A 27,891-nucleotide genomic window follows, 5' to 3' on the forward strand; every position below is an offset into this window, starting at 1 on the left:
AGGAGGACGGAGAAGGAGAGAGAGAGAGAGAAAGAGAGAGAGGGGGGAGAGAGGGAGAGGAGACATACTGGATAAAGGCTACGACAAAAAAAGAAAAACATGATGATAATGGAGTCGAGGCGGTGGAGGATGTCTGATTTACGAGAAAGGACTGTTGAAATTTGACAGAGGGCTCGTGTTGAAACCAGTTCTCGTGTTTTTTTTTTGTTCATTCTGTTGTATTTCTACATGCTGCGTGGACATTGACGGCGAGCCGAGGAAGGGGAGCACCCCACGGATGCCTCTGTAGGTAAAAAAACGGGGTTCACCGCTGGCGCTATACAGGCAACAGGACGCATCTCACGGATGGTAATAAAGGACATCCTGAAGATAGCTCTGGACTGATGGATGAGGATGAAACACAGCTTTAACCCCCCCACCCCCTCCACCCACTGTGAAAGAAAGAGAATCCCGTTTTGATGGATTTTTTTGAATCATTCATGGTGTAGCCCCAAGGAAACGAGCCTTAGACAGCAATGTTGAATCACTGGTCTTGGTAAATTATTCATTAGTGGTGTAGGTAGGCTATGATTTTTGTATTGCTTCAATGTAGCATCCCCCCCTACCACCCCCCACCCATTCGTTTTTACAATGTTTTGTCTTGTGATATCACACACTCATTTGCAGGTAACATTTTGATCGTGTTGTGATGTAGGCTCATTTAACAGCCTTTAACAGCCACATTAGAAATAGCCAAAGTGGGGGGAATTTTTTTTTAGCGCAGGAAAGCTTTGATATAGAGAAGGAAAACAAAAATACAATACCTGGGAAGTGAGGGGTGTCGAGCTGTCTGGGCATTATTATTATTATTTTTTTTTTAAGATTTAGGCTACATTTATTTCTTTCTTGTGAGAGTCTAAAGAGGAGGAGGACGGGGGTGGGAAGAGAGATATAAAGAGAGAGAAAAAAAACCCCGATCAAACATGTTGCCTTCCCAAGAAGCCTCCAAGATCTACCATGACAATTATATGCGCAACTCCCGGGCCATCGGGGTGCTGTGGGCCATCTTCACCATCTGCTTCGCCATCGTCAACGTGGTGGTGTTCATCCAGCCCTACTGGATCGGCGACAGCGTCAACACGCCGCAGGCCGGCTACTTCGGCCTCTTCCACTATTGCGTGGGCACCGGGCCGTCGCCCAACCGGGAGCTCACCTGTGTGGGCAGCTTCTCCGACTTCAGCTCCATCCCGTCCGGAGCCTTCAAGGCGGCCTCTGTGTTCGTGCTGCTGTCCATGGTGCTGACCCTCAGCTGCATCGCCTGCATGGCGCTCTTCTTCTTCTGCAACACCTCCACCGTTTACAAGACCTGCGCCTGGATGCAGCTGCTGTGCGGTAGGCACTCTTACAATTGCTCTCACCTATACAGCAGAGGCTACATTTTTTGTCTTTTTAGTCACACAGATGCAGAAAACCAAAGGCCCAGGGAATGAAGCCAAACCCAACAAAAATTGACCCTCCTGTTATAATCGCATGAATAGCCACCTTGCAGTAGGCAGCCATGAGTATTGGTGTATTTTGTTTTATGTTTTTTTAGTATTTGTTCTGGCATTTTTTATCTTTGCTATCTTATTTATTATTTCTAGTATATTTCTTGTATTTTCTATATGTGTGTGAGTGAGTATCTGTGCATGTCCTTGTAACTTGCTGCTGTAACAGAGAAATTTCCCAATTTGGGATTAATAAAATCTATCTATCTATCTATCTATCTATCTATCTATCTATCTATCTATCTATCTATCTATCTATCTATCTATCTATCTAACCATATAGGCTACGATCTATTCTGAATGCATTTTTAATAAAATGCATTTTTCTTTTGATGGAGCCTTCTGATGACCACTCATTAAAGCCACCTTGCATTGCCACCTTGAATATTATTTTAGCCTTTTGTTCGCCCCATAAATCCAACAAAAATATGTCGGCCTCTAGAATGTGTTGTGAGATAAGATGAATAACCCCTAGATACATTTCAAAATGCTTGACAAGAAAAACTGCTATGGTAGGCAGGCCTATATGCTGTACAAAGAAAAGTGCAAAACTGCAAATTCCCATGTAGAGGCTAGTGTAGTGACATCATCAAGCATCATTACGGACTTCTGAGGTCAGTATACCGAGCACCACTGGCTCACATGAGAGATATCATATGATGTGGGTAGAAATAATAATATGAAAGGTTTTTGTGCAGCGCTTTGATTGTCTGTTACCTCGCTGTAGTCTAAAGGCTATTGGCCAGGTTCTGTTACAGTTAATTAGGATGTTGTATTACATTTATGCCGACTATTCACCCACTAAAAGCAAGAACAGGCCCAGAGCTTCCCTTTTACCATTGATGTTCCGAGGATACACCACTGCTTCTCCAGTGACAGCAGCAGCAGGATCATAGCTTTATGCTGATGGAATGCAAATGTCATTCATTCATCCATTTCAGCTCATCTCACAGTGTACGATGTGATGTGATGTTACGGGCTTACATTGGTCCGTGTCGCTATTTTGAGGGATGATTCCAGGTCGATTGGATTATTGTTTTCAGGATAGTGATGTTTTTGTCTCCTGCTCTTGTGGGTAGTGTTACCTTCACAGACAACTGAACAGCTTCAGTAATGGCAAACAGGGGGTCTGTAACATTTACGCTTTGATGGTTCACTTTAGATTTGTGCAGGTGCCAGAGCTAAGACCCCTTTGGAGATGATGTTAAAAATATGGGACTTTGTGAGCAATGACACCAAGTATGACATTATTATTTAAAAAAAAAAACAACTGTTTACCTAGTGTGACATTATGGGGAATTATTTGTAACTAATAGCACCATAAATTAAATATGTACAGTATCACATTCACGTTTCATTTGATTAGTAAAAGTCCATCTTCAAATGTTCTGCTGTCCTGCAGGGGTAAAACTAACATATTTATATTTTAATTTTTTGTTAGTCTACAATTTCGTTTTGTTTTTTAGCCAATTAATTGTTTGGGATGTATAGAGAATGGCAGAAAATAGCAAAAAAAAGGAAAAAAAAATCCATGGTGGTATAAAATGTCTTGTTTTCTCTGACCAACAGTCCAAATCCTAAAAGAAAACCAGCAAACATTTGGAATCAGATCATTGTTGTCATTTTGGTTTAAAAAATGACAGTTATATTTCTGACGATCAACTAATTGATTAATCAATACATTTTTTCAGCTCTACTTTCTTGACTTTTTAACAGTTTTATTCTACTTTCAGGATGAAGACAAAGCTCATATTGATTGATTATTCTTAATAGCCCACACAGGAACATTATGAATTTTGGGTCTGATTTATTGCTACTGTCTTTTTCAACTTCTGCTGATATTCAGCACTGATTCTACTGTTTTTTGCAACAAAATGTACGATTGTTTTAGGAGCGACACGATACAAATGAAATCTATATTGATTTGATGTCACAAGGCCAAGTGAGTAAAATGACCATGTCAGCAAGATGTAACCTTTGAGTAGTGAGAGCAGCACGTATGTCTCAGAAGGTGCAAAAAATCATAATCTCTCTCATACGCACATATCCGGCGAGCCTCCTGTGTATATCTGACTTCTTTATAAGCTGATCAATGTGATAAATAGGCCATGCAGAATAGCGTGGGAGACAGTTTTCTGTACAGAAACAGTCAGCATACTGAATGAGAGGGAGGGAGAAAGGAAGAGAGAGAGAGAGGGGGCGAGGGAGATCAGCACTTTTTTTTTCCTTCTGTATTGTTCTTTTCCTCATCCTCATCTGCCCACTCTGTCCTCTATTCTGCCGAGTGTGCTGAAAGGGCTTGGTGCTCCACAATCAGCACGAATCAGACAGAATAGCAAAGGTACACGTTTTACTCTCTTTATCTAAATCTTCATGACTTAACAGGAATTGAACCCGGGTCTTTCCACAAACCATTAATCAAGCAAGACGTTTATAAAAAAAAAAAAAAAAAGCAGTAGTGGAGGAAGTATTCAGATCCTTTACTTTAGCTAAACTGCAATTATAAAACATGCATTTCAAATTCTACTTAAGTAAAATGAGTACAGAAGTATTATCAGCAAATGGGCCTAAAGGAAATTACATTATTAATTTGTTATGTAATACTGATGCATCAGTGTGTAATTAGCATTTGACTGTTGTAAGTGGCAGATGCGGAGCTACTTTTTGCGGAGCTAGTTTTACCTTCTTTATACACACCTAGGTTGTTTACTGCAGTGGTCCCTAGTCTATATCCATGACGTTCCACTTCCGGGATTGCTCCGTTGCCGACGAAAATTCCGCCGGGTTTCAGTCATTTAGGCTGTAAATCCGTTACTTTGGGTTTCTTTTGTGTTTCTTTTGTGTTGACATTTTAAACTCTGGTCGATTTATGAGGACTATGGTTAACCTTTTCTCATATTTCTGCAGGGTAAATCGAAACAGCTAGCTGCATTGGTCCAATCTGAGTTTTCTGTTGCACGACTAAAACAACCTTTGAACGTACACATGTTCCACCAAAACAAGTTCCTTCCCGAGGCTATTTTGCAGCGACACCATGGCTCTGTCCGGCATTTAGCGCCACATAAGACGATTGTTTTAAAGAAATGCCAATAAATCAGAGCAAGTTTTTTTCCCATCCGGGAATGCTGTGTGGACCAGCCAGACCCTCCTCTTGCGCAATGCAAGACTAGGGTCAACAAAATCTCTGTAAGTCATAATCTATCAACTATGTAACGTCATCTCATTTTCTGTATATATTACATCATTTGAATTTGTTTCTTATTTGTGTAAGTAGATCTTCACAATACCATAAGTATAATTTCAGAAAAGTGACACGGACATATTAGGCTTCCCACATAAGCTCAGTGCTGACTGTAATAACACAAATGTTTATTCTCAAACTAAATTTATATAAGCGTTCCTTCTAATTTGTGAGTAGGCCTACGTGTCAGAGTTTATGAAACTTTACAACGTTTTCCTGTCCGTCCGATGCGTACAATGTGTGGCGGGGGTAAGTTGTCTAATAGACTTGGCAGACAGCCTAATGCTTCTCATCACCTTGGAGATGACGGTCTAATCATCCACTCTGCCCTGCTGGGTACAGACGGTGCTGGGTGCAGCAGGTCTCCTGGCACTGCACAGTGACAGATTATGCCTCATCAAATACAGTCAGGGACAATTTGAACCAAGGGTGGCCTAGATCTAGGCCAAATGGACCAAAAGTGCAAATTAGGGAGCAGTTTGGGGTCGGATGGGGCGGGTTGTTGGATGGGTCAAACAAACACAGGACTTTCACCCGGGAGACCAGTGTTCGTTAGCCTAGAAATCTAGACGCACCCTAGCGGCAGCAAATGTAATTTGCAGCCAGGGTTGTCTAGCAACTCTCCGTTGGCTTGCGATCTGGAAATCTAAATTCTGGTCAGGCCAATCACATCGTGTATAGAGTCGGTGGGCGGGCTTAACATAATGACGGCAGAGTTGCGACGGTTCCGCGTGAATTCCCTGCTACCATGGTCTTTCAAATCGGCTTTGGCCGCAACTCTGGAAGACTTGGAGTTAAGCTTTTCTTTGAGAAAAGAACAAAGAACGGCACTGAAGTCATTCTTAAAAAAGGAAGATGTGTTCGGAGTTTTGCCGACCGGATACGGCAAAGTTTAATCTATCAACTAGCGTTGCTCTGCCTGGTTGTAGCGCTGTCCTATAGCGTGCAGAGGGAATTTGAAAGACAACCGTTTATCCCGCCCCTCGGATTGAGCCCTGTCAATGGTGAGATCCCAGACCCAACATTTTGATGTGGGTCTGGCTTGTCAGGCTAGGTCTTTATATCCTGTATGTTATGTAAGTTAATTTTCCTACATAAGGTTCTTAACTAACGCCACAAACATGACTTTTTTTACCCAAACCACAATCTTTTACTAAACCTTACTAAGTTGTTTTGTTGCCTAAACTTACCCAAGTAACATAGGTTTTGTTTGAATTCACAATGGGAGTACCAGAGCACTAAAAAGTGACACCAGGGGTCCAGACCAAGCTATCGGCGACTGTTACCATGTGAATAGATGATAACAGCCTTCTGAACCTACTAGTAGGAGTAGCAGGCTCCTTCTAAACCATATCTATGAGGCTGAAAACAATTGATAATGCCCATTCAATGATTGTGTGATACTGTAACATTTGAAACTGGTAAAAAAAAAATGAAACCGAGGCCCATTAGGTTAATGCACATGAAAGGACTATAAGATGCCACTCATGACTCTTGGCAATAAATAGTGGCTGTATTTACCAAAAGGCCTAAAAGTAGTAATAGTGACCTGGGTTGCTGCGAAGTGGACCTAAGCCAAGGAAGATTCTTTAAAAGAAACTAAACTGCTGGCAGAATTACATACACACATTCTGCACTGCTCCTGCATTGCTGTAAGAAACACAAGAGGAATTGATTGCAAAACCCTGCAGCAGGGGACTGTATCACAAAGCAAGATTTGTGGGTTATCCATTTATGGGCTTTACTCAGGTTTTCCTTTGTCGCAAAGCTGGCTCCCTTACTAGGCAGGGTTGAACTTCTTTCTCATGCTCCCTTTTATAAATGTTTACACATTTAGTTCTGTCATTTTTTTTGTGTGTACAAATGAGTGCAACACTATGAATGCCTTCCAGGAGAGAGAGTCTGTGAACCCCATTATCCCCATATTTAAATGATTAGCGCATCTTACTCCTCTATATAACAGCCAGCTTTTAGACCCACCTCTCTGTATTGCCATTGGAACAGCTATAAAACACTTTTGCAGTGTTTCCGTGAAACTATCATTGTTTCATCCGGATAAAATGCATTGTAATATTTTTGACCCAGATGATAACCAGCTTGATGACACCAGCTAGCTAGGAACGCCAATGTTAGGCTGAGTGAAGTCACGTAGCTCAAAGAGTGACAGACTAAGTTGAACTTGCTTTGTGATACAGGTCCCAGGAAAACAGGGATGATGCAGCCAGAATAGCTGCCACTGCAATTTCATTTATTTGTTTATTGACAGGGAATTACTGACTGTAAATGAGCCAGAGTTAGCTCAGCCGGCTTATTTTCAAATTAATACAGTCAGCACTTCAATGCAACATATACAGACCAACATTGAAACATGCTCACAATGCACAACAACAACAAAAAAAATGTTGAATGGTTATTTAGTTGTAGACAGTTATGAAGTCAGAGGGGTTAGGAACAAACCAAATGTGGCCAATAGCGAATAAACAACTACCTGCTAATAGGTGACTTTTCTCCTATCGGCCCCAAGTTATGTCACACCTCGACGGTAAAGTGAATAATGGGCTCATTTTACACTAAGAATCTAGACTAAGCTGCATTTTTCCTCACACGAAAAGAATAAGAGGAGGGCTAGATTTCCCAAAAGCACCCTGAGGTCTGCGAAGAGCTTTGCTGCTTGCACCTTTAGGATTTAGATTAATTCAGTGGAAAATGCTCCCAGGGAAACTGTAAGAGCTTTAGTTTTTAATTCACCTTTTTTGAAGAAAAAATATTTTAGCGCAAGAAACTGTTTTTACCTTCCTACAGAAACAGAGGTCCGTTTTGTTTCTTTATGTTGTTCTCTTCCCCCATCTTCTTCTATTCTATCTCCTCCCCAACATCCTCTCCTATCTGTTTCCAGTTTGTATTGCTTCCTTTCCTCCCTCAAGCAGAAAAGAGGTGAAGCTCAGTAGCCCACAAGCCATCGGAGCTTGATGACTCTCTCTCTCTCCTCCATCAACTCATGCCTCCATCTCTCTTTAACCTCTTTCCCTGTCTATTGCAATATTAAACAGAACTAAGCTGGACATGGGCCGTGGCACAGGGGAGGAGCTGTCCTGGGAGAAACGACCTGTCAGCGACTATTCGCTCTTAGTGAGTGTGTGTGTGTGTGTGTGTGTGTGTGTGTGTGTGTGTGTGTGTGTGTGTGTGTGTGTGTGTGTGTGTGTGTGTGTGTGCGTGTGTATGTGAGCAAGATAGAAAAAAGATGGATAGTGCTGGAGTAATAGAGAGTTAGAATAGTAGAGAGAAAAAGGATGTGACATTATGTTTGACATCCTTTCCTTTACTGTGTTGTATATCTTTTATATGTATGTTATAGGTTTACAAAGTGAAAAAGCCCAAAGTCCACCCCAAAGGGAGTTAACGTCTCCCACAGTTCACAAACTGCTCAAAACAGCTCTATTGTAGTCCAGCCTTTACTTCGTGACAAACGCTCGTCATTTTGCATCTCTTTGTAACACAAGTTATAATGCTCCCCTAGCTGCTAGTGTGGCACATCCTCAAACCAAGCAAGTTAGAGCCGAGGCCCGAAGAGTTAGTTGTATCGCCATGGTCAACAGACAGTGCGGAATTAAAGCGTTGCATATGAAAGGCTAATGTTGTTAACGTTTAAAGCTATAGTGCGTAGTTTCTGTCTCCCCCAAGAGGAATTCTAAGTAATGACAACAACACTGTTGGCGCGTCTACATGATACAAGCCTTCTGTGATCGTGCATGCGCCCCGACCCCTCCTCCACGCAGTTGCTAGTAGCCAAGGAGGGTAAGGAGGATTTAAAAAAACATGATGGACTCTTCAGAAGAGGTAGTTATCTTCACTCAAGTTTCTGCGTGGGAAAGTCACCGGACAACACAATCTTCTGAACATGAGCCAGACTGACAAATACAGAGAGAGTTGTGTGGAGCTGATAGTCTTAATTAGCTTTGTAGGAACTTATTTGGCAATGGCTTGAATGTAATGGACGTTCATTAATATCAAAAAGTTACGCACTAAAGCTTTAAAAAAGGTTCCACTCTGAAACGTCTTGCTCCAGTCTAGGTTGCGAAGCTGATTCGGGTTGTTCTGCCTGTGTTTCGGGATCAGACTCGGGTTTTAACATACGTACGGGTGAGCCAAAGCCATAGGTTACCGGCTGAAGCAGGTTTGTTTTGGATCACACTAGCTTGTCAGGCCCCGCTTAGGTTATATCCACGACCTTCCACTTCCGGGATTGCTCCGTTGCCGCCGGAAATGCCATATGTCCTTTTCGGCCGGATGTCCGTTATCTTAAGCTATCTTTGTGTTAGAATTCTAAACTCCAGTCGATTTATGAGGACTATGGTGCTCCTCAGATCTCTGCAGTATAAATCCTGACAGCTAGCTTGAACATAATAGAAATATAATGTGAGGCTTATTTTGTCATGATTCAGTAGGGTCTTCCACCAATAGGCCTGTCCCACCCCTGTTCTTACCTACATATTGACTGTATGACTGATGATCAGCTACATAGATGAAGAAATCATGAACGTACCATCTTTTTGTTCCTTTTAAACAACTGCAAACAATGGAGCTTCTCTGTTTTTGAAGTACTCATAAAAAATCCAGATCACAAAAAATTGGATTGGATTTGAAATTATACATTAGGTGATACCAGCAATGTTGAGAATTCCACCATATTGGATTTTCTTAAGATCTGTGCCTCCAAACCACTGCTAACTCGTAATTATTGAACCATTGCTAAGTAGGTCCTAAATAATTATGGATTAAGCGTTATAGTAGACAATGATAGATTACTTATAGCTTACTCCTAGTTAGTTAGCGGCAACATATCATCATGAATCAGCACAGTGACTATTGGCTCAATGTCTGTGATTAACCCTGAGTCACCTGCTAAATAACACTTGATATAACTACTCAAGCCCTAATATATACATATTAGTTACTATTTTTATGTTCCATGAAGTAATATAAGTATACAGTATATTACACTTAGCTGTTACTTGGAATGCATCATTACTTCATGATCATCATTACTCACCATTTCTGTGCTCCCTCAGGTAAATCGTCATTGTGCCCAACTGCAAAGTAGCTGCTGAGTTTTAACTGGGAATGACACAAGCCAGAAACAGCAGAAGTCTGGTGAAAGAAATGCACTGATCATACTCAGAACACATTTACATTAATATTCACATCCATATGTCACATTATTAGCTAACACAGCCACACTAGATGCCCCCAGATCATCTCTGTCTCCAAGAAATGCAAAACGAAAAATTTTCTTCAATCTTACTTCTGACACTTGCACCCTAGACGCTCATCTTCTTGGGGAGTAAAAATGAATGTACATGGTTATGGTTTGCTTTGTAATGGGGTTAATACATGCAGACACTCTGAAGCTGCTTAGATAAGATGTGCACAGCAAATGAGATGCCCCATGTTTCACTTCAGTCATGGTGGTCTGATCCAACAGGCATATGGTTGGATTTATGTTTTCAGAAACAGGCGTACATCAAAAGTAATTTGGGCAATTAGATCAGCCTTCTACCAATTCACTCACCCGTTTTGAAAGTTAACACTCCGTTGAATGGGCGTTATCAGTGGTTATCAGCCTCATAGACATGGGTTAGAAGGGGCCTGCTACACCTACTAATAGGTTCAGAAAGCTGTTATCATCTATTCACATGGTAACAGTCACAGTTAGCGTGGTCAGGACTCTTGGGTGTCAGTTTTTATTGCTCTAACTAATGTTACTTGGTTGGGTTTAGGAAAAGATTGTAGTTTGGGTTAAAATAATTAAGTTTGTGGCATTAGTTAAGAATGTTACGTAAGGAATGTTACGTAGCCTAGGTCATTTTGAAAAAGTCAACATTGACTTTTGGTTTCACACAGGACATGAACACTGGTCTCACAGGTAAAAGTCCTGTTTTTTTTTACCCATCCACCACCCCAAACTTCCTCCTTATGCGGAGTTATTTTTTTCATTATACTACTCCCTACCGTTGTCATACTTCATAGTACGTCATCTTACAGCGCCGCGGTCGAGCGGTTAAATATTGACGCAGATGGGTGATCCAGCATACCAAGAGATGATAACAGCCCACTGAGCCAACTACGAGGTAGAGTAGGGCCATACCACCTCAAATCTAAGATAGTGATAGCAACTTTTAAAGTTTTACCATGGTCTGGGTGAATACTTAATTCTGATTGGCTGCAGGGTTGTATATTAAAAAGTGATGGAAACCTACTAAGGAGTTCAGGTGAAATTGACTTTTTACTGTTCTAAATGAATGCGTTAAATGAAATGGAAAAAAAAATATTTGAATTTTAATATCTTATTTCCAACATCAAGTGTAGTCTTTCAGTGCTTTGTCCTCTGAACATCACAGGATGGAGTTAACAAACAAGCTGCACGTTTGTTACACTACCCCTCTGTTACACTACCTCTCTGATTATTTAGTGATCATCTCACATCCCGTTCGTTGTTCAACTCGTTACTTTAGGCTGCGGCTGACAGTGCACATGTGTATCATTTGTTCATGAAAGTCCTGTTATTGATTTAGGGACAATGACATGACTGGATAGCGAGCTGGTGTTGTTGTTAAACATACCGTCAAATTATATTTACTGATTGTCAAGGGGTTAGGGTTAGGGTTTAGGGTTAGGTAACCCACTGTTCCCAATGTTATTGATTTTGAATGGTGTTAACATTGCTAGCATAACGTTGGCTAATGCCTCGTAGTTGAGCCAAAAGGGTTCAATGAGCTGAATAGATTATATATCTAATTTTTGCTCACCTTATTCGCTTAGACACGAATGCATTGGAAAAGTGTGGACAACAATGCATCAATAACTCTAATACTGTGACATTATGTATATAATATAATTTAGCATGTTTACTTTTCAAACAACAAAATAGGTCATTGCCTTCCAAAACAACCCTGGTCAAATTCTTCTTAATTTTGCTAAGGAGAAAGACCGGGTTTGATAAATGACCAATGTTGTCGTTGTCTATTCTTGCTCTCTCACTCTTTCACACACAGACCATGCTTCCTGTCCATTTTTGTTCAGAGTGACATATACATGTCTTGCTGCAACAAGTAAGCAGCAGAGCCATCGAAAAAGTGCATGTGAAAGAGAGAGGAGAGACAGAATAAGAGTGAGTGAAACACAGCAAGTGAACGAGTTTGTGTGTGCATACTGACAATATGCTCCTGCTCCTGTGTGTGTGTGTGTGTGTGTGTGTGTGTGTGTGTGTGTGTGTGTGTGTGTGTGTGTGTGTGTGTGTGTGTGTGTGTGTGTGTGTATTAGCGCATGTGTCTGCGTGGTCACACATGCGTCCATTCACGTGACCATGTAAGACAGCGGGTAAATGTGTATATGATGGCTCTTCTCTGGAGCCAGTGCGGTGTGTGTGTGTTTTTTTCTGCACTAGTAAATGTGTAATGACCGTGTGCATGTGTTTTTGTTCATGTGTATAGCTTCATACAGTATGAGTGGTAGCGCCAGTGCTCGTATGTAGATAAATGCACCTACGTGCATGTGTTTCCAGCAGGAGCTAAATAGATGCTGCAGTGGTTGAGTTAAATATAGAACTACAGAGAGAGAGAGAGAGAGAGAGAGAGAGAGAGAGAGAGAGAGAGAGAGAGAGAGAGAAGAGGTTCCCCGAGGGATATCCCTGCCTCTCCCTCTCTTTCTCTAGCATGCCCTCTCTCTCTGAGATTTCTGGCCGGCTTTTCCCAACGCAAACGTACATGTTTTAATTATCAGGCGCTTAATAAATAATTTCAAAGTCACCGGGGTGTTTCTAAAAATATCCTGACAACTGAATAATGGATTCCTTTCACCCTTCTCAGCATTGTCACTCAGTGTGTGTGTGTGTGTGTGTAAGAGAGAGAAAGAAAGCAGTTGAAAGAGAGAGAAAGCCCCTAAAGCATGTTGATGAGATGTATGAGGGGAAGAAAATGGAAATGTCTCTACTATACATCATCCATGCTTCTCATTAATATGCAAACTTTACTGAATAACATATATACTTCCATGTCAAAAGGATATATTGTTCATTCTCTTTCTGTGTATCAGGCTTTATATAAGGCATTTAAGACAAAAACAAGTTAAACAAGCTATATTCTTTTGAAGATGACACTTTGCAGCTCATGATCACATTATGATCAAGGGTGTTTTAACTTATGCATATACTGGAGGACAGTTTATTCAGTGGTTCCCTCCTTTAGTTCAACTAGTTTGACCAGGAGCCATTCAAATGGATGTTTCTTTTAAAGTAGCAGTTAAGAGAACTAGCTATTTGCATTTTATAGTTGAGGCACTTTGCCAATGTTTTAAAAGCAATCTGCAATGACAGCGCATGCTAGCGTTTGTTGCGTTGCTTAGGACACGATGAAAAAAACAGCTGGAAGGTTGATAAGCAGATTGCTTTTGTGGGGAATCGAACCTGTCACCTGTGTTCTTGTTCCTGCTAAAGTTGTCTATTCACCCAAATAACAAATATAAAAACTTTTCTCATTCAGTTTTGGACTTACTTGTCCAGGTTTTGAGATATTAACTAGGGGCGTAAGATCTATCGACTCAATATCTTTATCGCAATATATCGAACGTGTTGCAATAAGCATGCAATATTTTGTTTATTTTGTGGAGCTCTGCGTCCCGTCCGTTGGCTGTGTGGCTTAATTGTGTTCGATGTAGAGCCCGCTTGAAACGCTATAATGATCATGTTTCATTGGCCAGTTACCTTTCCACTTGTCAACGCAAGGGTCCACTACGTGACAAACCCTATGTAGCATGTACCACGTGTGTGCATATTTCGACAGAGTGACAGTGTAAGTGAAGAAATCAATAGAGACAACAAAACGGAACAAATCAGAGAAGCGAAAAAAAAGTTGTGTCCTGTTCACTTTATTTATTTATTTTCTACTGTCCAACCAGTAAAACATGTCCTGTTCTGTAGACATGGTCCTTATTTATTTATTCATGTTGGACTAGTCCAATATGACAGTCAGTTGAAATAAACCTTGTGTTAAGAAAACGTGTTTAATTTATTATGAATCTATTTTGATGCGTTTTTCCCGTAACCTTTGTAATTTTACATATGTTTAAAAATATTGAAATTAATATAGATATCGCAATATCACATTTTGTCAATATCGTGCAACCCTAATGTTAACTATAACTATAGATAACCCAACTCACTGTCAACACTTTTCCTTGGAACTCATTTTATGCTCTGTCGATTATCCAGGTAAACCTGAACATTGTTTCTGGAACAAGATGTTGCTGTAGATTTCTTTTTTTTTTTTTTTTTTTTTTTTTACCTTTTCAATGCTGTGAATGCAACAAACAGCTTTCCATTGTATATAATGCCAATGTTTTAAAATTCTTGCTTTTTATATTATGGCAGAGGGCAACTACTGTATGGTTACTTTGGTTAGAGAGGCCGTAGTTATGGCAAAAGGATGGTTACAGTATGGTAAGGGTTAGACAACTAAATTGCTTGGTTAATGTTAGGGAAACGTCATCAAAATCAGAATCATAACAACATCATGGTTACAGTTAATAAAAAAGTGAATGTTGACTGCCAGTCTGTACCAATTCCTGCTTTTGCACTAAACATTGGTATTGGATACAAATAACCATGTGCAGAATCGCCTAATATGGACATAATTCCTCAGGATACTAGGCTGATCCAGAAAAAGGCCCTGAGAAGGACCATTTATAAGGTTAGGAGGTAACAGACAAATATGGTATTTCCTGCCGTCTATTTAAAGGTGCACTAGGAGTTCCTGCATGGTTTCAGCGCAATATAATTTTGGTCTCAAATCGTAGGCATCTCTCCTTGATCCGCTAGCCGCCTACGCCCTGAATACACTGAGAAAAAGCCCGGTCTCTGGAGACAACACAGGGGTTGTAAATGTCAAACAAACACTAGAGGCACAGGCTGTGCACCAAAATACAACAAATGACTCCAGCCAATCACCAGCAAGATGGTTGGGGGAGGGGGTTGGAGTTAGTGACAGTTATGGAAACATGGGAGGAGGGGCGAGCTTGCTCGGTTTTGTTTGGTATTTACTTGGAATGTCAACAAAAGTGACCATGCAGGAACTCATAGTGCACCTTTAACTATAGTGTTGGCGCTAATAGGTCACACTTTAGTCTTTACATACTTATTGGTACCTTTTGTGTGCCTAAAAATATATTTACAATACAAAAGTTGGTTCAGTGCCAAGTTAGGTTAGTTTAGTTTATTTTGAACATATATGAACATGAACATAAAAAAATAACATAAATAAGAACATGTACATCTCAGCACAATCTTCCAAAAGTATTGTAAGTGATTCAAATAAGAAATTCCCATGTTCAATTTTTGGGTCACATGTTCTGGTCATGCCCCTCCCTAGTTGATTTCTGGTCCTCCATATTTGACTGCCTTTCAGCTTTATGCAACACATCACTCAAACCCAATCCACTCACTGCTATATTTGGAGTCACACCCTCGGAAATACATACCATAAGAACACCAAGGAGAGCAGTAGCGTTCTGTAGTCTCATAACACAGACTAATCTTAATGATTTGGAAATCTAATAAATGCCCACCTTTCAGGAGATGGATCCAAGAGGTGCTATATTTACTTTAGTTAGAAAAAGATTAGACATACATTGAAAGGTGTGGACTCCCCTCATCGAATATGTGAAGGAGTTGAATCTCTAACAGCTCATGTTATCTAAGTGCTCTCTTTAGTCAATTGTCTGACTAGCCCATTAATATGCTGGTTTTTTTTTGTTTTGTTTTGTTTTGCACTCTTGGTCCCATGGGAGGGTATATGGGGAGGGAGAAGGGGAGGGCACCAATGTGGGACTATGTCCCGAGTTTGTTTGTGTATGTATGTATGCTCATTTCTGTATATTGAAAACGCCTAAAATAAAGTTATATAAAAACAAAAAAATTGCCATGTTCAAAAAGGAGTAGGAAGAAGTTAAAAAAAAACAATTCTGGTCCTATCCCCTTTTTCTATTTTTATACTTTAGTTAAATACAAAACAATTTGATGCTTCACTTATTTATATATGTTTGCATACACATACATGTACTGTAAATCTGCCTACCTACACACACATAAACACATGCATACACACACACACACACACATGCATACATACATGCATACACACACACACACACACACACACACGCACACACTTACACATTTTTTTCTTTTCCATCTATCTACTTCGTTTCCTTCTATCTACATCAAACAAATCCTTTTCGTATCCATTTAATATATTCATTTTAAATAGTCTCTTAAAATTTCTCATTGTTGTACATGATTTCATCTCTTCACTGAAGCTGTTCCATACATTAACTCCTTTGGTTGTGATGCAGTGATGTTATGCATTTGTTCTTATACGTTTCTTTTGAAATACAAAAGTTCCTCTTAAGAGATGTTTGCTCTATCTCATTTGAAACAACCCATACTGTTGATTATTTGCTTTGTACATGATTTGTGCAGTTTTAAAGTCAACAATATCTTTGAATTTTAGTGCTTTTAGTTTGATGAAAAGTGGATTCGTTGGTGCTCTATAAGTGGTTTAATTTACAATTCTTAAGGCTCTCTTTTGAAGGATGAATATAGGTTCAGTGTTTGTTTTGTAAGTGTTTCCCCACACTTCCAAACCGTAAGTAATGTATGGCAGTATGAAGGAAAAATACAACATGTACAATGAGCGTTGATTTAATAGGTAATTGGATTTATACAGTTTTGCAATTAATTTGGATATTTTGGCCTTAATATGATGTATATGTGTCTTCCAGCATTATTTTTCATTGATTATTACGCCCAGAAATTTAAGTTGAAGTGGAGTGAAGTGGCAACAAGTTGCAATTAGTGGGGTCCCGCAAACCAAACCCTGCTTATGGCCTCCAAAAGTCTAGGGATGGTCCTGGCTGTGTACACCATCTCAATGTTGTCAAATCAATCATTAAACACAATAATTTTAGGATTAATGTACATTTGCCATAATGCTGTAAACTGTAAACTACCCAAATCTCATGTTATTCAGAAAAAACAATGCTCTATATTATCAAACCACAATGATCAGAAGATCAGAACAACAACGCTACATGTAATATCCAGTGTGGTAAACTGTAGTTTCAGTATCAGGGCTGGTTCATAGATATACTCTTCTACTCTACTCCTCTACTCTCTAATTATGAATTAGATGGATTGCCAGAGGGGACCGCTCACTTATCCCTCAGTATATCACAAAACTGCTTTGCGTGCCTCAATAAAAAACGATGCTTGGACTTCCGAGATGACACATTATATGGTTATGTGCAAGCCTCTGTACGCTTGCCAATCCTCTTTCCAGATTCAGGACCCGTGCCAGCAACTTCCTCCTCAGCCGGTGAAGGACACAAGGATGAGTGAGGAAACGATAAAGGAAAAGGGAAAAGAAAAAGAGGGGTCAGGAGTTGTTGGCATGGGAGTTTAGGGTTTTAAATCCCTAGAAATTGATATGGTAAAAGTATCTCATGTAACATTTTAGGCAAGGTCAACAATTTGGGTAGAAATTTGAAATTTATGAATAAAATTCAAGATGTTATTGGGAGAGAGCATTATGATCAGTTTACATTCCCTAATTATAATTAATAGATGACATATATGTAAACTAAAAAGGACAGAGGGAGAATTTACAGTATGTAGTAGGAGTGACAAGGTGTAATGACAGAATGAAAGAGGGGAAAAAAGAGTGAAAGCTCCATGCCAAGTGGGCCAGTGAACCCTCGCGGCAGCAACATCTTGTAAAGTGCCCCCTTCAGCAAAACACACATACACACGAACACAAGGCTTGATCCCAACTCCATAAAAAGCTCTGTATCAGCGAGGAGACCGTCCATTAGATTGATGGAGGACAGCAGGCCAAGTTCTAGAAACTGTAGCAGAGGGAAGGGCAGACCTCAGACAACTTTATTACATTATAGAGTGGACCCGGTGATCTATTTATGAAGTCATGTTCACACCTTTTCACTTTGCTGCTCTGTGTTGGACTTCAGACTCCTTTCACAAGGAGGCCTATTTACAGGAGGTTACAGTTTGGTTATAAATACAGCCTTGTGGTTAGCTTTTAGACTTCTGTAAAATATAGAAGGCCATGTGATTCTCCAAAGGAAGTTATGTAGCCACAGTAACGGGACATCTCAAACATAGAAGAAATTTAATCAATGATACTAATTACTCTGCCTGAAATTTCTCATGCTTAATAAAAGTCCAGGCCTGAGGCCATCTACTGTACATGCCAATATCGACTTATAGTCATAGCGCCACCTGTTGGCAACAGGAAGTCAGCCTTATATGACAAACATCATCCGATTTACATGAAAATGACATTGTGTGGTCAACAGCAACATAATGCGAGCCCTACTTTTGCCATACCCATTTTTTTTAAAACTAATGTGTGCACAGAGTCCAGCAGTTGCACAAATGCATGGCCACGTCAACCCGTGTCCCATCGGTAATCCAGTCTGCATTTGAGTGAAGGGGTGTGTCTATGTGTGAGCATGTGCTTATATGAATTACTTTGTATGTTCACTACACTGCATGGATTGTATGCTTTCATAAATTAACTCAGTCAGAGCACAGGACACAGTGCTGGATTGCGTCATGAGCCCAGCTGCTCAGGAGGAATACTGTGGAGCCTGGATCTGCTCCCATCAAAAATACTTCACACTTATATATAGCACACTGATTATATTTTTAGAATTCTTATGTGATCAGTTCTGGTTGTTGGTCTAGAATGAAGAAAAGGATATGTGTGCACATAGTAGATGAGAAAGTCTGACACATTAGTTATTGAATAAGTCTATAAATAACTTTAGGGCACTATAAATAAATTGTTTCCCGGTAATTACACCTAGTTGGATCACAAATGTGTCTTTCCAAATGTTTCCATTAGTTTGATCTGCTTCGATGCCTTGTTTCTAACAGCTGACGGGCTGTGAATGCTGCGATAAAAATAAAAGACAGGAAGTGATGAACTGAGATTAGAGAAATGATATAATGCAGCAAAGCAGCAGTTAGCCATCTTGCTTTCTTTCTCCTACTTCCTACGACCCGTCTTTCGCTTTCATTCTTCAGCTCTCTGCCTCCAATCCTCCCCCTCTGTTCGATCCCTTCTCTTTCCGCCTTTGAAGTTTGTCCCCTCCAAGTTTAGAATGCAGTGTCTTGAGAGATTGGGGGGAGTGGGGCGGGAGTGAGGAAGGAAGAGGAAAAACCCCAACAACTTCAAAGGTCTTTTCTTGGGTTGTAGGAAGGTGGGGGTTATTCTTAGCCCGCCGGTGCCCACTTAAATGCTTGAGTTGAAAATAGAGGATAAGTGTAGATAGAGGAAAGGGCATGTCACACAGTCATTACTGCCCTGCAGTACTGAAAGAAAGGGTTTTTCTACAATATGCTAAATATCTATATAACGTGTAATGCTATATATTTTTGGAATTAATGACTTGTTGAATCACTTGTTATTTTTAATAGATTACTTTATCTCAGAAAAGCTAACTAGACGTGTTCAGTACATGTATTATTTGCAAGGGATCTTCAAACTGAACCTACTGGATCAGTAGCTTTAAGCAGTGGAGCTCCTTTCACTGGTGGTGACCAAGACTGCTGTTGTGCTGCAGAGCATATGAATGGACTGAACAAAATTTTATTAATCAAGTGATTCGCGGACACCTCCAAAAAATTGCTGACTCGAGGATGGGGGGATCAGGAGGCGGGTTCTTAACGGAAAAGAAAGAACTATGTTTGTGTTTTTGTAAACGTTTAAAATACAAAGCCACCTGAACGCCACAAAAGGACTACCGCACGTGTTCCTTTACTGACACTGACTGCTTTGGGCTCAGAGTAATTGCTCTCAGAATCTCAGAATCCGGCCGCATTGCTAAAAAAAGAAAATAGGCCCAACCGTGCAACCTGCATGAGCCGTAAGGTTGCAAACAAGATAGGTTGTTTGGGCTGGGATTATCCGTTTTGTCCAACAACTTGTGCTTGTTGGCCCGTTGGACACATTCTTAGCAATGTCGCCCTCTTACGAGATCACAGCAATTACTTTCTTGAGTACAATTACCTACGAAAATGAAACCCAAGTATTTTCCATCACATTAAATGATATCACAGAGTCAGATTTAATTTTATGCCAAAACATGATTTGATTCAGAAAATTAGATTTTTATTGCTCACAGCACAAACACACCATGACGTCTTATGTATTTTAGGCTGGTGGACAATATATCCACCAAATATAATAATACAAAGGAAAATGATTGGTTAATGAGCTGCCATCAGGCAAGTATTTTGCCCATCAGGATTCTTCATGTGGCTCTGCAACCACATTTTCAAAAAGCCCATGCTCAATATCTTTGAGTTTCATGCCATATGGGGAAACATTCATCATAAACCCATAAAACATGTTACCTGCCACTCATTACTCAGTTAATGATGTTATTATCTCATAACATGATGATTTCCCACGATGATTACTTCCATTGCTCTTCCATTCTCTCATTACTTACTGTATTATCGTCATTATACTCTCTCATTACATTCTCTCATTACGCCTGCAATCATTTTGTCTGAGAAGCGATCACATTTTCAACTGGTGTACGTCTCAGCCTGAAATAAGACTCCTCATATTTGCATGGTCTTCTGCTTTACACAGAGATGTAGTGACTAATCTGACATCCACCCTTATCTGTTGCCATGAGTTCACCACCCACCATTTTCTCATGATGGATGGATGGCTAGTGGGTGAAACACGGGGTCTTCAGAGGGAATCACTAATGTGACAGGGTTCAACCATATGACTTTACTTTAATACACTCAGATCAATCACCTTTAGACCCTACACACACACACACACACAACATTTTCCTGCCATTGTGCACTTTGTTGAAATTCTTTTCCAGTCCAGATGAAATTAAATTGCATGTTTGTTTTTCTGCCACAGCTTACAGACCTACCCTTTACAGCCCTGTGTTCTCTTTTCAGGAAAAAAAAAGACAAAGATTGGTCTGGGGCTCCGTAGTCCAATGGCCTAATGGTTATGGTTACCATTTAACCTACTCAGTTTGTTGTAACCAAACTAACTCCTAGCAATCAACATTGAAGCATTGTAACCTAAAACAGTGTACTAAACTCACCTTCAGCTTGCTTTTAGCAGCGGTGATTGACTGATACATGTTTTCCCTCAAGGGCTTACCATAGAATTATATGCTTGCCAATGGGATTGTTTGGCCCAACAAACTTCTATGCTAGACTTGACACAAGGATGAAGCAAAAATAGATTTCCATTCAGTAGTGGCACACCCATTAATGTGCTCTGTGTGTACTCTTATGGCGCCTTAAACGGTGTGCAATGCCTAATACTAATACTGGAAAACCGGAAAAACTTTAAAGTTAAAATATTCACAATTGCACTCCAATAGAGTTCCAGATGTTAAATATTTTGAACATTTATTGGACTGAAGCGTAATAATCACCAACTCAGCCAAATCTGTCTGACTTTCATGTGTAGTGATGTTGCCCGTGGAAAAGACATGTCGGGCCTGGAATGAAGATTCAGTGTGATGTGTGCCATGTATGTTCCACATCTCCCAGTGGAGCCCACTGCTTTACTTACAGGCCCTCAGGCAAAGGCTGACTGCTATTTAAACAGTGCTGGTGAGCAAGGTTTATGGCACAATCAGCTCCCCAGTGATGCTCACTTTGATGAATGAGCAGAGGTGTAGAGTATAGATTGCCATTTTGGTTGGAGTGTCGAAATTGCATGTATGCATTTCGACAAAGGGCTTTGTACTGTATGTGCCTGTGGGTATGTGTGCACTCACTTTTGTTTGTGGGTGTGAGAGCATGCAGGTTGGTGTGCAATCATAGCGACAAACGTTGACATATACTACATTTAATTACCTTTAAAATCTCTTTTTGGGAAAGAAAATGCCTCCAAACTTTGTGAGCCATGTTACCTTAATGGATGACCTATTTTACCTATGTTACTATGTGGTGTTTCCTGGGATTAGGAATGGTTGACATTAGTGAAGGAAAGGTTATGTATATACACACACACACACACACACACACACACACACACACACACACACAGTATGTGTGGAAGTTCACAACATGATTAATGACCGATTAAAGAATGGCTGTAAGTGCACCTACAGTATATACACTAGTAACCAGACATGCCAGATGGTTTGGTACACAGAGCCATCTGAGAAGTCGTCATTGGAATCTGTCTAGCAAAGGGCAGGCATTTTCAAAAAAAATACCTGGCAGGTGATTGGATGAACCATATGTCTATCACGTCCGCAATTGTTGTTTTGAATGAACAGTCGCAGCCATCACAAACACCTAAACCCTGGCCGTAGCTGCCAGTAGCTCCTCACCGGACGCTGATTGGTCCGAACCACTGGTTGTTGCACACAAACACATTACTTGAAGCCTGACAAGACAGATTTTTGCGTGATCTCGTGGTATCACGAGAATCCAGCTGCCGTGCACCATAAATATCCTACAAATTTACATTCCCTACAACAAAACTGCATCTTCAGTTACATTCCGAGCGGAACGTATTTTGTCCCAGATTACGTTTGACGTATCACAAATGCGTTTCTAATCAAAGACCGTGAAAGTCCATACAAAACAAAATGCAGGATTCTCACCAAGAAGACTGCTTTTCATGTCTAGTGCAAAACCAAAAGTCATGTTGTTTCTGTAACATACTTAATCTATGTTAATTTACATGCATAACTTTATAAATTACTTAAAAAACGTACTTATTTTAACCCAAACCATCATCTTATTCTAAGAAGGGTAACTGCACTACCACTATCAAAGGACATGAAGAAAAAGCTGGACTCAGTATAAAATCTTAAGTCTCTGCTCTATTTGGTAAAAAGCGAACAGACCACTTGCTAGGTGCAAATAAAAGGTGTCATCTTACAGGGCCTGGTTGTTGAAATTAAATACTGATGGCCTCTGTAATTTGAGGGCATCGATACATGCAAGCTACAATGTATTGCTGTTAGTTCATGAAAATCCAGCAGCAACATTTTCTCTCCCCCGTCACGTGTTTTGTTTTTTTACCACCTCACCTTCTTATCTTCTCCTTCTGCTGTTAAAAATCTCTTTTTCCTCACCCTTACTCCTCACATCATCCTTATTCTCCCTTGCACTATTTCCCCTTCTCCACTAATCTCTGGCTTCATACCCCACATATCCAACTCCCCCAGTTCTCACTTTAACCCTGCTTCTCTCTTCCTCTGTGACCTGTTGCAGGAGTGTGCCTGGTGCTGGGTTGCATGATCTTCCCTGACGGATGGGACGCCGAGGTCATCCGGGACATGTGCGGGGAGCAGGCGGGGAAATACTCCCTGGGCGATTGCTCTGTACGCTGGGCCTATATGCTGGCCATCATGGGCATCCTGGACGCCCTCATCCTCTCCTTCCTGGCCTTCGTCCTGGGCAACCGGCAGACAGATTTCTATCTTGATGATTTGCAGACAGACAACAAAGGTTAGTGAAGGAATAACGAAACAGTCAGCATTCTCATCAGCTCTCATCATCATGATCCATGTAGAAGACATGAAAATAAGGAGCAGCGTTGGTATCACTCTACAGCCCCATGCACAATGCAAATGCAATGCAAAAATCCAAAAGTTGACAGATCTTCCCATCCTAGTTACACTTCCTAAGCTATGATTAGACAATCACTGTAAGAAAGGCAAAAGGGAAAGGCTGGATGTTGTTTTTGTTTTTTGTGGATAGATGATGAAATTGAAAGAATAGATCAAATCTGATCAATTACAAGATAATGACTTGACTATTGGCTGTTTTTTTCCCCAACTTGAACCAATGCATGTGGTAATTAGGGGGATCTATTGGCAGAAATGGAATATAATATTCATAATTATGTTTTCATCAGTATATTATCACCTGAAACTAAGACTTGTTGTGGTTTTGTTAGCTTATAATGAGCACAGCACCGCCATATTTCTACAGTAGCCCAGAAAAGAGAAAAACACTGGCTCTTGAGAATGCCTTTTACGTTTTTTTACATTAACAAAAAGACACCGTAGGTTCTTCTATACACTTGGAAAGGGAGGGCTGAGGGAAGGGGTCTTCAGCCACCGCTAGATGCCACTAAACCCTACACACTGGTTCTATAGGCCTTTAAAACCACATTACCATATAAACCTGTATTTTTAGGCCTCAACTGTGAGGTCATTAACATGAACAAGATTTGCCCAGCTGAAAAATGACTGCACTCCAAACTGACCTCAGTAACTCCAGCCAAATTGCTTTCGGTGCTGTGTTCCAGAGTGGGAGAACGTCCTCCAGAGGGTTTCTGACAGTTTGCACGATGTTGCATCAGGATGCTTGAATAGCATTGTTTCAGCTGTATGAAAAGAGAGGAAGAGGAGGAAAGGAATGGCAGAACTAGGCAGTGGAGGGGCAAGAATAAAAGACACAACGCAAAGCTATAAAAAGTCTCCCTACATAAGGATTATGTGATCGATGTTCAACAACACAAAAAGAAACAGCTAGGGTGAAAGAGATAGAGAGAGAGAGAGAGAGAGAGATCTATGACATAAGACACACACTGAGATATATACAGACAGATAGAGAGCAAGATACAACGAAGGAGAGAGGAGGAGTGAGAGGAAGAGACTGAGAAATAAAGAGAGAAAAGTGACATAAGATTTCTCAAGGTCCATCTCCATGATGGTTTCCATGGTAACTGGAGATATTCCAGAGCGTGGGCGTGTCTTTCTGTTTTTATCTGATTAACCTCATTGACAGTCTCAGCGATTTTACACATGAAATGCATCTAACGCTCTTTAGCTTCTTTATATCAACTGATAAAACTAAACTGTGTGACAACCTATGAACAGCTTTTGTTGTCCATAGGTAAAAAAGTAAACGGTCCATAATGAGAAAAAAAATGTGGATTTACATTAAAATATACTGTTAAGAATCTCAATAAATGAGAAACTAATACATGAATCGTAAGCTGGAAATAGGTTAAAAAATTATGTTTTGTTTTTTTACCAATACATGGTTAACTCGTACTTACATAAGCAGATTCATGTTTTACACAAATATGCAGTTTCTCTGCTCTTTCCTCATTGTGTTTATGCCAACACTTTTGTTCTTTTGTCCTTGCAGATTTTGCTGTGTCAAGGGTAAGTTGACTTTTGCTTCATAGTTTTGTGTACATTATTTGGAGGATTACGTTTACATATGCCTGTGTAAAGCCCCATTAGCTTTTGAACATATTACAGTGCCCAGCCACATTAGCGGACACTGGTAGTGAAGGAGTCTTTTGTCCTGCTAGTATTCATCAACCACCCCACAGATTGGGAATCCCAGCAGATTGTATGGTCATTTATTACTGCTTATACGAACTGGACCAAACCTGGCATTGCCAGACTAATTTAAAAAATGCATATCAAATCTGGAACCAGTTCATTTGAGATTTCCAAGGGGCAGGGCTTGACATTAACTTTTTTGTTCACCAATCACTGTGGCTAGCGGTTTTACAAAAGCTACTAGCCACTCATCATCTTCACTAGCCGCTACTTTGTGGAAAAGTATGTTTTATTTGAATAAAGTTGACTATGGTTTGCTACAATTAACTTAAACCAGATTTACAACCCTTTTAAAATGTAAATGAGCACTGTAAACTAGAGCTGTAATCGGGCCTTAGAAATTAGGCCCGACAAGGCCCGAGCCCGACAGAATTCGGCCTGAGTCCGACAAGTACATTTTGATTGACCGCTTTTTAAAAGCCCAAACCCGTTTACAGCCCGACATTACTCAAATGTGCGCATGCCTTTTGTCAAGAATGAGTAATTTATACATTTTTTAACATAATTTATTCATGACTAATTTAGGCTATAGGCCACTTGGAAGTTGGAACAAAGAAATAAAATAAGTCCTCCAGAGGCCAGCCTCTGTCTTTTTCTCTTTCGTGCCAATTGAAACACGTCACCTGACCGCTCATTTACTGCGCAACTCTGAGTGCAAGCCCAAGCCCGACTCGAGCCCGTCCAAAATGATAGAAATGAAGACGGAACCAGTCGGGTCCCGTCGGGTTCAGGCAAAGATCTTCAGCTCTACCGTAAACATCTAAATCAAGACTACATAAAATATAACACTGCAGTCATCAAATATTCTAATCTGATAATGTGTGTAAAGATCCTTTTTGTATGAAAACATGCAACCGAATAAGACACAGACATAAAAGCGTAGCTTCTTATGCATAGCCCAAGTGGTGCAGGGGTGGAGAAGATCATTCACGTCGGTTAAATGTGATATAGCGGTATAATGTCAATAGTTGGACGTCTGTTGCTAGCTAACCAATTAGCATTAGCAGGTTTGTTTATCAGTACCATAGCAACGCTAACTTCTGTCGGATAGGAACCGTCCGTAGCTTTTCGCAAGAGTTCAATTTTTTGAACGCATCCGGATGACCAACTGACACGATTTTTTTTGCACCGCACTCGTTCGGACCCGGTTCGGACCCATTCGCATGCGGTCTGCTAATCTCCATAGGAAATGAAGGACTTCCGGCCATTTTTTGAAGCCGTATCGGAGCTGATTTCAACTGCCAGTGTGAAGGCGGCGTTAGTACGTAACTGGAGTTACATAATAAATGTACCCTACTTATTTTAACAGTAAATGGAGACACTACAGGTGAATAGAGAACATATTTTAACTAGCAGATATCGCCATGAAACTTACCCAATGAATCATTTACATTAAGATAATACTTTTTTGTATTACAAGTCTTCTGAACTTTTATGTTTAATTATGCAAATTAGACATTGTCTAATTAAATATGTGCTAATTTGTATTTAAAAGGTTGGATAGGATGTTTTGGTATTTTTCAACTTGGAACCTATTTTCCCATGCATTGGTGTCTAACTGACTAATGTGAATAAAAAAAATCTTTGAAATCTTGAAATCTTTTGAAATCTTTGTTCCAGTTTTGAGTGAGAATGCTGTAACCGAAAGCTACGAACCGGGCTGCACTAAAAGTGTTGTTTTTGCCACTGACAGGCTCAGATTATTATTCTAGTGTAATCTAAGGGTCAGACAACATTATGGAAAGGATCCCCACAGAGACAGACCTTTTATTTTAAGAGCAAGATCATTTTTGTTTAACATGAAACAGCCACAAAATCACCATCGCCAAACCCACCAGACTCCATTTATCAGTTAGACACAAAAACATAGGAAAATAAGGGGTCCAGGTTGAAGAAAAAAAAAAAAGCTTAGTTACCCTTTAAAATATTACTTTAGGAAGCAAAAAAGTGGGGCAACGGTATTGTTATGAAACACCTTTATTTTTGCAAATTAGCATATATTTTGTAAGATAAATATCTCATTAGCAGGAGTGAACGTAAAAGTTCAGAAAACTTGTAATACAAAAAATGATTGTCTTAATGTAAACAATCAACTGGGGAAGTTTCATGGTGATATGTTAGTTAAAATAGTTTACCTATTTACCTTTAGTGTCTCCACTTTACATGGGCTGCAATGTAAAATTGTGACATCACCGATTTCAGTATTTTTATTAAATTTAATACTTTCCACAAATTGGATCTCTTAGGATTTTTGATATGTTATATGACTTTATGACTAATAAACATTTGTTTTTTTCTTACAAAATGCTTGTACTACACGTGGATTCGTGATTTATTTTTCCTACATCTCTAAATCAGTACAATAAGAAGCTTCCTTGTTTGTTTTTTTCAGATTGAGGTGCGGGACAGAAGAGAGCCAAGGTACGGAGTGCAGCGTCTTCACTGAGACAACAATGGCACTGGACAACGTGTCTTCTCTTCTCTATCTGTTTCTTTCCCTCTCCTCTCTTCTCCACCTCTATTCTTCTCTTCTCTCCAATGATCAGGATATCACCCAATCTTAATGCAGACACCAAGTGTACAGGATTCTGTAAGATACAACAACAAAAAAAACACACTGGGAAAACTATATTTTCAAAAAAAGAAAATTATACAAGGTTGTACAGTGCATTTAACACT

The 27,891-nt window shown here is 40.0% G+C and overlaps 2 protein-coding genes across 2 annotated transcripts in view; one reads left to right on the plus strand and one right to left on the minus strand.

Moving 5' to 3' along the window:
- The first annotated feature begins 929 nt into the window (after positions 1-929).
- Positions 930-27,658, plus strand: lhfpl4a (LHFPL tetraspan subfamily member 4a). Its single transcript, XM_028582632.1, has 4 exons — positions 930-1,371; positions 23,120-23,356; positions 25,010-25,026; positions 27,605-27,658. The coding sequence occupies exons 1-4, from the start codon at positions 963-965 to the stop codon at positions 27,656-27,658; spliced, it is 717 nt and encodes a 238-aa protein (XP_028438433.1). The 5' UTR covers positions 930-962.
- The window catches only part of si:ch211-220i18.4 (SRSF protein kinase 3), a 32,301-nt gene continuing 31,705 nt past the window's right edge, over positions 27,296-27,891 (minus strand). The window contains exon 12 of the mRNA XM_028582391.1: positions 27,296-27,800. Within this exon, the coding sequence (XP_028438192.1) occupies positions 27,763-27,800 (38 nt within the window). The 3' untranslated portion in view covers positions 27,296-27,762. The remainder of the gene's footprint in view (positions 27,801-27,891) is intronic.

This window comes from Perca flavescens, chromosome 7, assembly GCF_004354835.1.
Source record: "Perca flavescens isolate YP-PL-M2 chromosome 7, PFLA_1.0, whole genome shotgun sequence".
Lineage (NCBI taxonomy): Eukaryota > Metazoa > Chordata > Actinopteri > Perciformes > Percidae > Perca > Perca flavescens.